At 46.1% G+C, this 15235-nt stretch overlaps 1 protein-coding gene across 2 annotated transcripts in view; it reads right to left on the bottom strand.

Annotated features, from left to right (window-relative positions):
* SLC4A5 (solute carrier family 4 member 5) overlaps nucleotides 1-15235 on the bottom strand; it is a 125904-nt gene that overhangs the window by 50000 nt on the left and 60669 nt on the right. For both annotated transcript variants that reach the window (XM_043918414.1, XM_043918415.1), the window contains exon 4: nucleotides 14002-14131. In XM_043918414.1, coding sequence (XP_043774349.1) covers nucleotides 14002-14131 — 130 coding nt within the window. The remainder of the gene's footprint in view (nucleotides 1-14001; nucleotides 14132-15235) is intronic.

Genomic DNA, 15235 nt, shown 5'->3' on the forward strand with positions numbered 1-15235 from the left:
GTGTGGACTGTGAAATGGAATATTTCCTACCTTATCAGTAAACAAGGATGTCACAGCCATTAGTGATTTCAGGCCTCCGATTATGAATTTCTAAGAACAGAGAGTGCCCAAGTGTGAGAACAATGTCTTTGACCCAGCAGTTGTTGGCTGCCACCACTCCCTATGGTGAGGAACAAAGGATATAAAAAATCAAGAAGCAGGACGCTGGTCCCAGGTAGCTGAGATGCACATGAAGGGAATGATTTCTGTGAGTCGAAATGCTTGCATCTTCCCATACATCAGTTCAGTTCACTTAAGTCGCTCAGTCGTGTCCGACTCTTTGCGACCCCATGGACTGCAGCATGCCAGGCCTCCATCACCAACTCCCGGAGCTTACTCAAACTCATGTCCATCGAGTCAGTGATGCCATCCAACCAGCTCATCCTCTGTCCTCCCCTTCTCCTTCCACCTTCAATCTTTCCCAGTGTCAGGGTCCTTTCCAATGAGTCAGTTCTTCACAACAGGTGGCCAAAGTATTGGAGTTTCAGCTTCAGCCTCAGTCCTTCCAATGAATATTCAGAACTGATTTCCTTTAGGATGGACTGTTTGGATCTCCTTGCTGTCCAAGGGACTCTCAAGAGTCTTCTCCAACACCACAGCTCAAAAGCATCAATTCTTCAGCACTCAGCTTTCTTTATAGTCCAACTCTCACATCCATACATGACTACTGGAAAAACCATAGCTTTGAATAGACAGACTTTTGTTGGAAAAGTAACGTCTCGGTTTTTTAATAAGCTGTCTAGGTTGGTCATAACTTTCTTCCAAGAATCAAGCGTCTTTTAATTTCATGGCTGCAGTCACCATCTGCGGTGATTTTGGAGCCCTAAAAAATAAAGTCTCTGTTTCCACTGTTTCCCCATCTATTTGCCATGAAGTGATGGGACAAGGTGCCATGATCTTAGTTTTCTGAATGTTGAGTTTTAAGCCAACTTTTTTGCTTTCTTCTTTCACTTTCATCAAGAGGTTCTTTAGTTCTTCTTCGCTTTCTGCCATAAGGGTGGTGTCATCTGCATATCTGAGGTTATTAATATTTCTCCTGGCAATCTTGATTCCAGTTTGTGCTTCATCTGGCTTACCATTTCACATGATGTATTCTGCATATAAGTTAAATAAGCAGGGTGACAATATACTGCCTTGATGTACTACTTTCCTGATTTGGAACCAGTCTGGTGTTCCATGTCTGGTTCTAACTGTTGCTTCTTGACCTGCACACAGATTTCTCAGGATGCAGGTCAGGTGGTCTGGTATTCCCATCTCTTGAAGAATTTTCCACAGTTTGTTGTGATCCACACAGTCAAAGGCTTTGGCATAGTGAGTAAAGCAGAAGTAGATGTTTTCCTGGAACTTTCTGGCTTTTTTGATGATCCAATGGGTGTTGGCAATTTGATCTCTGGTTTCACTGCCTTTTCTAAATCCAGCTTGAACATCTGGAAGTTTACGGTTCACATACTGTTGAAGCCTGGCTTGGAGAATTTTGAGCAATAGTTTGCTAGCATGTGAGATGAGTGCTATTTGTGTGGTAGTTCGAGCATTTTTTGGCATTGCCTTTCTTTGGGACTGGAATGAAAACTGACTTTTCCAGTCCCGTGGCCACTGCTGAGTTTTCCAAATTTGCTGGCATATTGAGTGCAGCACTTTCACAGCATCATCTTTCAGGATATGAAATAGCTCAACTGGAATTCCATCACCTCCACTAGCTTTGGTCATAGTGATGCTTCCTAAGGCCTACTTGACTTCGCATTCCAGGATGTCTGGCTCTAGGTGAGTGATCACACCGTCTTGATTGTCTGGGTCATGAAGATCTTTTTTGTATAGTTCTGTGTATTCTTGCCACCTCTTCTTAATATCTTCTGCTTCTGTTAGGTCCATACCATTTCTGTCCTTTATTGTCCCTATCTTTGCATGAAAAGTTCCAATTTTCTTGATATCTGCAATTTTCTTGAAGAGATCGCTAGTCTTTCCCATTCTATTTCTTTCCTCTATTTCTTTGCATCTGATCACTGAGGAAGGCTTTCTTTTCTCTCCTTGCTGTTCTTTGGAACTCTGCCTTCAAATGGGTATATCTTTCCTTTTCTCCTTTGCCTTTCACATCTCTTCTCTTAGAATCACCTACTAAAATATTTACAGATGATTGATATGGTGTGTGGGATTTGATTCAGCATAACATGGTGTATCTGGAGTAGTGGGTTGAAATAGAGGCACAAGATTGGGCATGAATTTGCTGGTAACCATTAAAGCTGGGTGATGGGTACGTTGAGGGAAGTCTTTCTGCTACAAACCACTTTTGCGTAAATTTGAATTTTCCATAATAAAACATTTAACTACATTTCATACCGAATAAAGGTGAAACAGAAGGGAAGGGGGCAGGGCACAAACTTTCAAAGAATGATATAGCCTGAGGACATGGCATACACTGATTAGAACCAAATAGGTCCAAGATGAGTTGACTTCCTCTAGACCTTGAGCCTCACTGTACACCCACTATAACATATCAGCAAGCTAAGTAACATACCCACCAGTGCCATGACAGTTCCAAGGCTGCATATTAAGGATCAAAAAGTGGGTGGTGGCCCAATTCCTGGAAATCGCTACTCTTTCCCCAAAGTAGTTGGAATAACCCTCCCATTCATTAGCCTGTGAAATTACCCAGCCTGTAATAACTAACCAAGCCATATTTGGGGACTGCTCCCACCTCCTGAGATGGCCCACACTCTGTGGAGTGTGTTTCACTCTAAATAAATCTACTTCTTAGCTATCACTTTGCCTCTCACTGGATTTTTTTCTGCAATAAGACATCTGGAACCTGAGCCTCATTAAGTCCTGAAACCAGGTATGTGATCTCAGTTAAAAGATTGTGGATTCAAGTCCCGAGCTGGGCTTTGGCTGGGTTCGAGTCCTGGCCATGTGGGTTCACATCCCAATCTGAGTCACAGGGTTTCAAAGGAATCTACTCTAAAAAGCCTCTGGCCAAAGCTAGGCTTAAAAACTCTTGGAAGCCTGATAAAATGGTTAATGTGTAATCCCAAGCAGCTCATTGCAAAGTGACCTTTATACCATGGTTGGCTTCAAAAGTAGGGAATTAGAGTTGGAGAAGCAGGTCAAGTGGAAAGAAAATCTCTGGGCTGGAAAAGAACTCTCAGAGATTTTTTCCAGGCCAGGGTAGGCACCAAGTGCCCCTCCCAGCTGGGATGGAGCTGAATGGAAGCTTGAAGAGTCACATGTCACAGAAAGCAGTTCTCAGTCACGCAAAGGTGACTGAACTGAGGTCCAGAACTGAGGCCTTTTCTGTGACTAGTAACTCAGTCACTATACGATTAGTGGAAGTTGCTTTTCATTTAATTCCAAGAGTGGTAGCTATTAATATTAAGCACTGCCAAATCACCACATAGGAAAGTCTCCTTTTAAAGAACAAAAAAAGGGCAAAAACTGAGAAACCTAAACTTGGTTCTATCCTCAGATGGAAACAAATTATAACCCGCACTGGCCCTGCCCTGACTAGCATGTGTATCGTGGCTCTCAACCTTAGTTGCAATAGGATCATCAGGGAATTAAAAAAAAAATTCCAACATCCAGGTTGACTGCAGGCTAATGACATCAGAATCTAGGGGTCTGAGAATCAGACATCAATACTTTTTAAAAGGAACACACAGGCCTTTGAGAAGACAAAGCAATGAGGGAAACATTAAGTGTGGTTGATGATGTTTTATTGCTAAGTCGTGTCCAATTCTTTGTGACCCCATGGACTGTAGTCCACCAGGCCCCTCTGTCCATGGGATTTCCCAGGCAAGAACACTGGACGGGGTTGCCATTTCCTTCTCCAGGAGATCTTCCCGACCCAGGGACTGAACCCACATCTCCTGCATTGGCAGGCAGACCTTTACTGTTGAGCCACCAGGAGAGCTCTTATGTGTGGTTAAGTAAGAGTAAAATCTGCCATGTGTGTATATACATATATCAGTTAGAGTGATTGTCCCTTTCTTCTGCACTTATTTTGCATATCACTATCATTAAAGTTTGCCCTGGCTAATTTGTTGAAAATTTCCCCTTAGGACATCCTGATTTAAAGATTTTTTTTAAAAAGTGTAATTTCCTACAGAATGCAATCTTTAATGATAAGGTTATGTAGCCTCTAAACACTTGCTTTAAGATTTAAAACTATATAAATTTATTTCTCAGATGAAGTTTACTCACCTCAAAGGTGTAAAGTACATACACACACTGCGGTAATTCTCTATCTACATGGCTTCATTGACTTTTATCCTGTAACTCTTCCATCCCCACCCCATCATCCATCCTCCTAAAACTTGACTGCCATGTACTAGTTACAAAGTATCAAAACACAGAGTTGTCAGTTTCTGCCTGATGCTGATTTGTAATAAATTTTGTGATTCTAACAAATTCATTTCTTAAAAGTAATGTCATATGACCCAGCAATACCACTCCTGGGCATACACACGGAGAAAACCAGATCTGAAAGAGACACGTGCACCCCAATGTTCATCGCAGCACTGTTTATAATAGCCAGGACATGGAAGCAACCTAGATGCCCATCAGCAGATGAATGGATAAAGAAGCTGTGGTACATATACACCATGGAATATTACTCAGCCGTTAAAAAGAATTCATTTGAACCAGTTCTAATGAGATGGATGAAACTGGAGCCCATTATACAGAGTGAAGTAAGCCAGAAAGATAAAGAACATTACAGCATACTAACACATATATATGGAATTTAGAAAGATGGTAACGACAACCCTATATGCAAAACAGAAAAAGAGACACAGAAGTACAGAACAGACTTTTGAACTCAGTGGGAGAAGGTGAGGGTGGGATGTAGCGAAAGAACAGCATGTATATTATCTATGGTGAAACAGGTCACCAGCCCAGGTGGGATGCATGAGACAAGTGCTCCGGCCTGGTGCACTGGGAAGACCCAGAGGAATCGGGTGGAGAGGGAGGGGGGAGGGGGGATCGGGATGGGGAATACGTGTAAATCTATTGCTGATTCATGTCAATGTATGACAAAACCCACTGAAAAAATAAATAAATTAATTAAAAAAAAATAAAATAAAATACAAATTAAATAAGCAAAAAAAAAAAAAAGTAATGTCAGTTTTTCCCCACTATCCAGCAAAGCTCTTTAACATTGAGTCTTACCAGCACCCTGAATTTTCCAGCAGAAACCAAAACCCAGTTTTAATCCTCTTATATGGGCCAATGAAGAGCTTTCCTAGAGATATCTGAGGAACTGTTAGATACTCCTCAGGTTCAGTCTTTGACAGAAAAGATGAGGAAAAGCTTTTTGAAAGAGGCACTCCTAAACCCATTCCCGCAGTTTATTTGGCAAATTCGTACTACATGATGACAAGCACATGCATTAAAATGTGTATTTGGAAATAATGTAAAAAGTTTTTACACAACTGATTAGAACTACATATCTAATATGTTTTTTTTTTAAGTGAAAAAATGGAACATTTCCTGCCATATCAGTAAACAAGGATGTCACAGTCTCAGTGACTGCAGCCCTCGAATGGGATCTGGTGAGCCCTAAGGGCACTGAGGAAGGAGAATACGTGTGATCTCAGAGCACTTCTCTCAGGGAGAAATGAGAGATGTTGAGATGCTGTCTCCTGGGCTTGAAGTCCTAAAATTTCCTGCTGAATAAAACATAACTCTCAACTTTTAGGTTATGAATATTTTTTAAGTCGACAAAAGAGAGCAGACCCTGTGGGGCCCTCCTGGGTACAAATTCTGTGTCCCCATTTCTTGTTTGCACAGGGAATAAGCGTCACTCAGTATCCTTGACCTTCTCTGAACTCCAAAGAGCAGATTAAAGTAGCTGTTTATTAGGGGAGGGAAAGAATGCAGAAACTAAGGAGGAACGGACAAGAAACAATAGTACAACCGTAAGGCAGAGTCCTGGCTCCTCCTCAAGAAATATGCGTGCAACTCTGGGCTCGAGCTTCAGTCACACAGTCATGTTAGGGGAAACACGCTGACTGAAACTGTCCACCCTGGCCAGGCACCATAGTAACCATGTTCATGAGTTATTTTACGACAGGAGGTCCTGGTAAGGAACACCGAACTAATAAGCCACCACCAACTGGAAGAGTTTGGAAAAGATCAAAAGGAATCACTATATGTCCTACCACCTCCCAGAATCCTTCTTTCTGGCATCCATCTTGGCTGAGCAATGCGTGCACCACCAGGAAGGACTCCGAGTCATAATGATTGGCCAAAGACAACCTGGAAATTAATCCCATCACCATAAAACCCGAGACTGCAAGCCATGTGGCAGAGCAGTTCTGTCCTGGGTTCCTGGGTTCCTCCTGGGTTCCCTTACCCTCCTGCTCTCCACCTGGAAGCCCCTTCCCAATAAAGTCTCTTGCTTTGTCAGCATGTGTGTCTCCTTGGACAATTCATTTCCAAGTGTTAAATAAGTGGATCCAAGTGTTAGATCCACTCTCGGATCATGGAAGGGGTTCCCCTTCCTCCAACAGTTGTGTCTGACTCTTGGCAACCCTATGGACTATAGCCTGCCAGGCTCCTCTGTCCATGGGATTCTCCAGGCAAAAATATTGAAGTGGGCTGTCATTTCCTTCTCCAGGGGATCTTCCCAACTCACAGATCCACCTGGCATCTCCTGTGTCTGCTGCATTGGCAGGTGGTTTCTTACCCACTGAGCCACCTGGGAAGCCCCAAAGAATATACATAACAATATTTTTGAGCTCTTCTGTAGGAACAAAAGCCTCCACTCAAGTGGAGGATGGTAACTTCAGGCTGAGCACAAGATTCCTTTTACCTTACAACCAACCAATCAGAAGAAAGTCTGCACACAGTAGAAGATGTTGATACCCTTCCCAAATGATTCTCCACTTAAAAAAAATTTCATGATCACAAACACAAACAAACAACTTTCATGGTCAAGCAGAATCTTTGGAGTTGGCTTCTTGACAGGAGTCTGCCATCTCCCCAGGTTACTGTCCTCATGAATAAAGCAACCTTTCTATTCCTACCAGCACTCGTCTTTCTGAGTATTGGCTTTCGAGTACTGAGCAGCCAAATCTGAGTTCAGTAATATGTTCATAAACCAAACATGACAGTGAATTTGCAAGACTTTGAAGTATGTAAGACTGAGCAAGGAGGCATGAGTCAAGGGTCAACAAGCATATGTAGGCATTTAGAAGCTATAAATAGGGGCTGAAGGCACCAGAAAGTCCCCACAGGCTTCTTGGAGTATCCCCTCCAGACTAGATTCAGAAATTTGCCTTTACATTATCCCAGAGATGACTAGGTCCAGGGATACTGGCAAACACTAACCAAGTTCACAAGGGTTGCTATGTAAACCCAAAGCCCAATTTATTTAATTTACAATAAGGTTTACAACAGTTATACCTTGGCCACCTGACGTGAAGAACCGACTCATTGGAAAAGACCCTGATGCTGGGAAAGATTGAAGGCAAAAGGAGAAGAGGGTGGCAGAGGATGAGATGGTTAGAGAGCATCATGGACTCAATGGACATGAATCTGAGCAAACTCCAGAGATAGTGAAGGAAAGGGAAGCTGGAATGCTGCAGTCCACGGGGTCACAAAGTGTCGTATACTACTTAGCGACTCAACAACAACAATAACAGGGTTTGTTATTCTTATCTTCTGGCCCCTGCATTCTCTCCTTACAGGCAGCCACACATGGAAAGTCAAATTATCATTAGAAAATTATAGAATCATAATGAGGCACATTAGCTAAGTGATTCAAATGTTTGATAGACTCAGAATAAGGTGCCTGGAATCCTCTATCCCTGCAAATGAGACTTGCCTGGGACTGGGACCAGACAGGCAGAGACTCTGTCTTAGGCTGTTCTGCAATGAATCTATGAGCTTCCATGGCCGACTAACTCCTGGTGATTGAAAGTTTTTACTCTTGCAAACCTAGGAGTCTCTTCTAAGGACTTCAGTTATGCAGTGCAATTCAGGCATTACTGGAGAACCGCTTCTTCCCCAAAAGTGTACGCAGTAGCACCGGTGGCAGGGATAGGGCAGAGGTGTGGCATTTCAGGAGTTGTGAAGAACTGAATGGGGCTTGGGGACTTGCACCCAGCTCCTGCTGTATGTTACGTCTTCTTTCAGGGCTAAGGAGGAGGCCATGGCTAAGTGAATGCCAACAGAAAAAGCTACAGCAAATTCTGAACTGGCTCCTTCAGGATAGATTTCTGGAGCCAAACTTCTCTGAGGGCTACTCGTCTGGATGTCCGGGGCCATTTGTAATTACCTCATGGTTCTGTCATTTATAGACTTGTCAGTCTTCCTCAGAGTCAGCCAGCACCTTCTCCTCACTGCCTCCAAGGAGAGGCCCCCCCCTCCTCCTGGGTGCTCTCTCTTCCTCTTCCGCTTATTTAATCACTAAGTCATGTCCATGAAGGACACATGTCGAATCTGCATCTGCTGCATTGCAGGCAAATGCTTTACCACTGAGCCACTGGGGAAACCCATTCCACTTCCGCTCTTCAGGGCTGGATTCAAAGGCCACCTCCTTCATGACCAAGGCATCCCAGGGGCCCGGCTTGAAGAGACCGCTCCTTCTTCTGAGTCCCATTCACTTTGTCACAGGCACAATAATACCAACAATTGTTAAAGCTTACTGAGTACCTTCTATGTGCCAGACGCTACATTAAACACTACATATATATATATATTTTTTTAACACTACATATATTATTTCCTTTAATCAGCAAGTCAAGGTCTGTTACTACTTTAACTGTATAAGTAGGGAGACTCTTTGAGGATGAGGGGCTGGTCAGGCAGCTTCTAAGAGACAGGGTTTGACGGCAAGCCTCTTGCCCTCACAAGAGCCATTCTCTCACCATTTCACATGTACTGCCCTTTTGTTGTTTTTATCTTTATATAATATATATCTATATTTATGATTATGTGCTTAAAACTTAAGTTTCTTAAATAATACTTCCCAGTCCATGTGCCATGCACTCTATTCTATTTCACTTTGTTTTTTAAAGGCTAGTGGCATCACCGACTCAATGGGCATGAGTTTGAGCAAGTTCCAGAAGTTGGTGATAGACGGGGAGGCCTGGCGTGCTGCAGTCTGTGGAGTCACAAAGGGTTGGACACGGCTGAGTGACTGAATGTTTAAAGGCTAATTTAACCCCCTAAATTGACTTCATGATCTATAGTAATGGGTGGTAACCTAGGATGAAAAACACTTTAGGCACTGTTCTCTAAAACATGTAGTAGTAAGACATAAATCAAAGATATAGTTTGGAAAGATCAAATTAAACAGCAGCAAAAATGGTTAGAAAAAAGGAGACCTGTGGAGAATGCAGCAGTAATACAGGAGAGAAAATGGGAAAATATGTCTCAAGTCCACACCTTCTATTTCCATTGTCAACATTTTGGTTCAGATGGGAACCACCTCACCTCACCTCATCACCTTATCACTTCTCCCCAGACCAGCCTCCTAACCAGCCCAGGCTTACCTCACATTGACGCCTGAGTGATCTCTCAAACAGACAGTTTTGTCCCTCTTCTAGCCCAAACCCCGCAGTGGTCCTCCAAAGTTCTCAGCATCAAGTTCAAACTCCACAACACGGTCTGCACAGGGCCTGCATCATTGGCCACTCTCTCTAGGGCAGCTACAGGGAACTTCTGCCCCTTGTTCTGATTCTGCTCCCCCTAATCCAGGGGCCTCTTCCCCCTTCTGTACCCTCTCTGGGCCAACCTTGACTCACCCTTCAGGTGTCTCTGTGAACAGCTTTTCTTCCTGTCCACCTGCCTTGATCCCTTCTGTCTGGGTTAGGTGCCCCTACACTGTGCTCTCTTAGCACTCCGTCACCAAGCGTCTAGTTATTTACCTCTGTGGAGTCTGAGTGAACAGGCATGGCATCTGCCTTGTTTTTTGTACCTCTAAGCACGTGGCTCACGTCCTAGAGACAGTAAATGCTTACTAACTAGTAGTTGAATGAATGAGTGACATTTGTTGACATCTGTGCTAAGAACTTTTGGCTCCCTCCTCTGCTTTCTACATAGAGAGGGCATCTCAGGCCCTTTAAGGGTGATTCCAGGTGAGTGGCAAGACCAGAGGACTGGGGTACAGACGAAGAGGGCAGGTGATGTTAGGAGAACATTCTACAAGGTTGTAAGCAGGAGCAGTTTCAGGGTTGAAGCAAAGTTCAGGCTTCCTTTTCCATCAGGTACAGAGTGAGAAAGCATCTCTGCCTGTGTGTGGAGAACCATTCAGGGCTTTTGAAAAGGTACTGATCTGGTCTGAAACAACTAAGCTGACCTACTTCTCCTGCCCCTCTTTCTGCCTTTTCCCGATCATGGCAGGAATATTTCCAGAGCGTATGTGGCTCATAAGAACATTCTGGCAAGTTCAGCTCAGGTCTGCTGAGTTGAGATCAGAGGCAGCTTGGATCTGGAGTTCGCTTTCAGAGTTCAGGGAAGGCTCCAATGTCTAGTTTTTGAGTAACCCTAAAGCCCCTCCGCGGGCTGCCTGGCTCCCAGCCCACATCCTCCTCCTTCCCTCCTCCCCTCCACTCAGGCAGAGCCAAGCTCGAGAGACACTGGGATTCTGGGTAAAGTGTTTGCTCACAGTGAGGGAGTCCCCCCAACCCCACCCATCCAACCCTCCCTTCAGGCAAGGTCAGTATCAGCAAAGAGCCAGCTGCACTCCCCTCCCGGGAACCCTAAAGAGACAAACTGAATAAAAATCTATTTTATTAACAGCCTGACCTACCAGCATTGATCACGTTAGAAATGACGCCCACATGCACGCTCACCACCACGCACAGAGGGACCAGGCTCAGCGGAGCTCAAAAAGCCGTTTAAATCTGTCCAGCGGTGATTCCTTCTCTAAGGGCCCAAAACATCCCCCCAAATTAATAACCCCCAGAAAGCAGTGCTGGGGAAAATTCCTTGCGGATTTGAGATTTTCACTCTGTTAATCTCCTAACTCAATAAAGCAAGCACTCTCCCAACAAATTAAATACTTTATTAAAGGGTGCCCTCCCCCAATCTCTTTGATGTGGGTACAGACCTGCAACCCTCTCAGGGTCTGAGTGTCCATGGGAGGGGTTGTTCCTGCCTCCTATCATTTTCTCCTGTTATTCCAAGGAGGCCCAGAACCCACTGGGATTTGCTGGTTCTTAGATTCTGGAAACTTCCGAGACCTTTGGCTTCCCTGAGTAGACTGCACAGCCTGTCAGCTGAGGGCAATTCTTACCATTCTCTGGTGGGGGTGACAGGCCCCCAGACAGGCCCCCATGCACCTCTCCTGCTGCAGTCTGCCAGGAGGAGGCTCTGGTACAGCTGTCCAGGCCAAGGCGGACTGGCTGGCCAGCAACCAAATCTTGTCTCTGACCTTTGCAGAAGCTGCTGCTCAGACCTCCAAGAGTCAGCTGCAAACCAGCCAGGGTGAGCTGGAGAGATGGTTAAAGGGGGAGAAGTTTTCCCTGGTGGCTCAGACGGTAAAGAATCTGCCTGCAATGTGGGAGACACAGGTTTGATCTTTGGGTCGAGAAGATCCCCTGGAGAAGGGAACGGCAAGAAGGGTGGAGAAAGGAGCTCGAGATGAGGAGGGCTGAGTGGCTCTCCCCTGAATGCTTCCTTCTTCAAAAATGACCCTCAAGATGCTACGCTTTCCATCAGCCTGGCACTGGGTTCCGCTGTTAAACTTCCTCCAGCCTCCAGTTTCCTCTCACTGTGGGTTCGAGGAGCTGCTCGGGTTAGACTGGGGGCCCTTCCTGGGTCTCTTCAAATACTGTCCTTGGAAAGCTGCCTGCGGAGAAACACCCACACCCATTGCAGACGGCAATGCCAGGCCCCTTTATGTTTTATCTGGGGTCTTCTTCCAGAAACATCATTATCTACAGTTTATCACTTTCATTTCAGGGTCTATAGTGTGCAAGGCTCTGTGGATCCACATTCACATTAGAAATCTATGGCAACAGCCATGTGTCTGAGGGCCTGAGGCCTTCTCAGCAAAGGTTCTGTGTGTGTGCGTGACAGGCACTCATGGGGGGCCTGGTCCTGGCAGTTATTGCCAGGGGTTCTGAATGCACACCTTGCCCAGGATGGGGGGAAGTCACGCTCTTCCTACTGGGCATTGAAGAAGACCTTTCTCAACTTTTGTTCTCTCAACATGCCCCGCTTTGGACAAGAAAGGCATTTGCCCAGGGAGTTATAAGCCCTTCAGAGGCATTAAGCCACAGTAGCCCACACTGGGCCCTGGGCATTTGAAATGTCCTCCCCTCACTTATCAGCCCCGGATGGATGTCCTGGGCGCTGTGGCTGTCCCTGTTTATCTCTCACACTGTCAAATTCCCTCCAGACTTAAGTCCTCCCATGGAAATCAGAACAGAATCCCTAAAAGTTGAAGAAAGGGGAGAGAGGTGGCTGGGAAAATGGGGAAAATGTGACAAAGTGCATCAACACTCGAGTTGGAGACTCAGACAGCCCTGGACTGGCATCCAGACTTGGCTACCTGCGTGCTGTGACTCTTGCATTGATTTGACTATTAATCTCACTATCCTCAACTATGAAATGAGGATAATAAAATTTCCTGCCTCCCCAGGGTCATTGTGCAGATTGAATGAGAGGAGCCTGTGAATTGTTAGCATGCAGTAAGGGCTCCTTGAATGGGCTGATAAGAAGAGGCTCCATACTTTCCTGACAGGGATTGGGCCCAGCCATGAGGCTAGGAATTCATTCTTCTGAGGCCTGCAGGAATTTGCTAGTCACTCAATGGCCTCTTTTTCCTCCCAGGAAAGACTGGAGTAGGGGGTTGGGGGGAAGCATGGGAATGTCAAAATCTGCTCCTCGTTCTATAGAACAACCATTGAGGTGGGTGAGTTTGGTAGGTGAGGATGGGGCCCAGGCGCTGACTGGGGCAGCTGCCAGCTTCTGGGTGCTGTGGTGGCCCCCAGGCAGCGCCACCTTGGGCACAGCTGGCAGTAAGTCCAGGCATTCTCAACGGGGGCAATATCAGTCCCAGGGGGGCGAAAATGCATTCTCAGGAGAGCAAAAAAGTTTAAAATATTGTTTTGGGGGCTGCAAAGCTCAACCCTCCCTGAAAAAAATATAATTTCTTAGCACTGCATTTCTCTCATTAGAAAAAAAAAATTTAATTCTATTTGAACAAAGTTAATTTTAATTACCAATTTGGGTGTGGGGGCATTAGTACAAACAAGTTGGAGAACGTTGTTATATTCTGTCTTCCAGACTCTCAACTTCTGTCCCAGGGTCCCTCCTCTTCTCCCCAGCCCTTCCTGCTGCCCCTTCCTGTATCCTGCCTTCTCCCTGGGCCGTAGGCAGCATTTGGCATTGCTAATTGCCTCTAGTTCAGAGGCCTCTGTGCCCCAGGCACCCAGCATGGCCAGCGCTATTCCTTACCCTGATTCTCCGCTGGCTCCCATGACTTCACCGCGTGGTCCCCTCCAGCTGTCTGGCGCTCCTCTCTCTCTTATCGCCCCTGCACACAGCTCCTCTGATCCCCACATGCGCCTCTATGGCTCCACTCTGCTTGTCCTGCCGCAGACTCTACCAACGCCCACTGGGGCACCCGACTGGATTTTTCCCGGGACACATTCTCCTTCCTCCAGGCAGCACTTGCATCTATCCCAGCCTGCTCGGTGCTTTCCCTTTCACAACATTTAGTTTGGCATGAAAGGACATATGCCCTTGTGTTATTCTCTCATAGTTTCATGGGTGTCTGTTATACTTTCTCACCTGGATTTTCATTTCTCCAAGAATGAGACAGTCATAAATTTCTGTTTGCTCCTTAGTGGTCCAAACCAATTCTGGACACCAAGGAAAGGCAGGTAAGTGGGTCTCTGGGGGCCAGGAAGTGCCCCGGCAGGACTCAAGGTCCGAAGTGCCATTGGTCAGCTCAGCCTGGGCCCAGGCAGACCGCCGTGGGAAGCCCCCCCTGCTGCCCTCCAGAGAGGGACTCACCTGGCCGACTCCTTCCACTCCATCTGGTCTCCGTCATGCTGCAGAGTGTCCATCTCTGTGAAGAGGGTGGGGTTGGGAGCCTCATCTTCCTCCCCCAGGATGTCCTGGAGCTGCTCAGCAGCTGGAGACCCTGCAAAAGGAGGGCAGCGAGCTCTGCTGAGTGCCCGGTGGGAGGTGGAGGCCCTTGAACTGGAGCAGGAGCCAAGGGCAAGGGAAAAGTATTTCCTATTCAGTGAGACTAAGTCCACCTTCTGGGTGAAGCTAGAGTTGGATGTGGGTGGGATATTCTCCCAGATAAAAGAGATGAGAGGATTTAGTCTGTATTCAGAGTCCAGGGACTTGTAGCTGACACTAAAGAAAGATGGAAAATGGCCAAAGCCAGGGCAGCAGCAAGGATAGGGATCAGAATAGATAAGTGAGGTGAGAAAAACGCTGTCCCAACTTCAGAATAACGGAGGGATCCCTTTTCCACTGGGCCCCAGACAGTCACCTCCCACACTGGCCTTAAAGGGGCGATCAGCCCTGTGAAAGGATGTGCTTGCACCAGCATGCCATGTGGGCCCACCTTCTTCACGGGCAAGATGACAGTCTGTCCCTGAACTCCCAGTCTGCTTTCCAACTGCCCAGGGGTGTTGCCTCCTGGGGGTCTCTCAGGCACCTCAGGTCAGCATTCAAACACAGAACACGTACCCTTCCCCAGACATACTTCTCCTGTCTTCCCTGCCTCCTCCTCGCCCATGCTCCCTCCCTTCCTTCTTTCTCTTACTTAATATTTAAGAAATGTCTATTGTGTGTCAGGCATTGGTCTAGGTGCAAGGAAACAAAGCTGTGAAGGAGGCCCATATATCCTTTATCTCTTGAGCCTCTCCAGTGGCAGATACAGACAATAAACAAGTAAACAAATCTATAAACAGTCATTTCAGGCAGTGATAAGTGTTCTGAAAAAAAGAAAAGACCATGAAGCTACATTACATAGCAAGATCAAGAAAGGCCTCTCTAAGAAGGGTATATTTGACCTGTGACTTGAAAAATGAGAACAAGCCACTTCTACAAGAGCTGAAAGTCCGCCTAAGGTCTGAGGTGGAGCGTGCCGGCCCGTGTACAGAGCATGGTGAACCAGAGCCAGAGACAGATGACGTGACATCACAAGCATGACTGTCTACCAACTGCATAGGTAGACACCCTGGATCATTCTCACCTCACCTCCTTCTCTCACCCCCACTCCCACATTAAA

This window comes from Cervus elaphus, chromosome 11 (genome assembly GCF_910594005.1).
Source record: "Cervus elaphus chromosome 11, mCerEla1.1, whole genome shotgun sequence".
In the NCBI taxonomy this organism is placed as follows: Eukaryota; Metazoa; Chordata; class Mammalia; order Artiodactyla; family Cervidae; genus Cervus; species Cervus elaphus.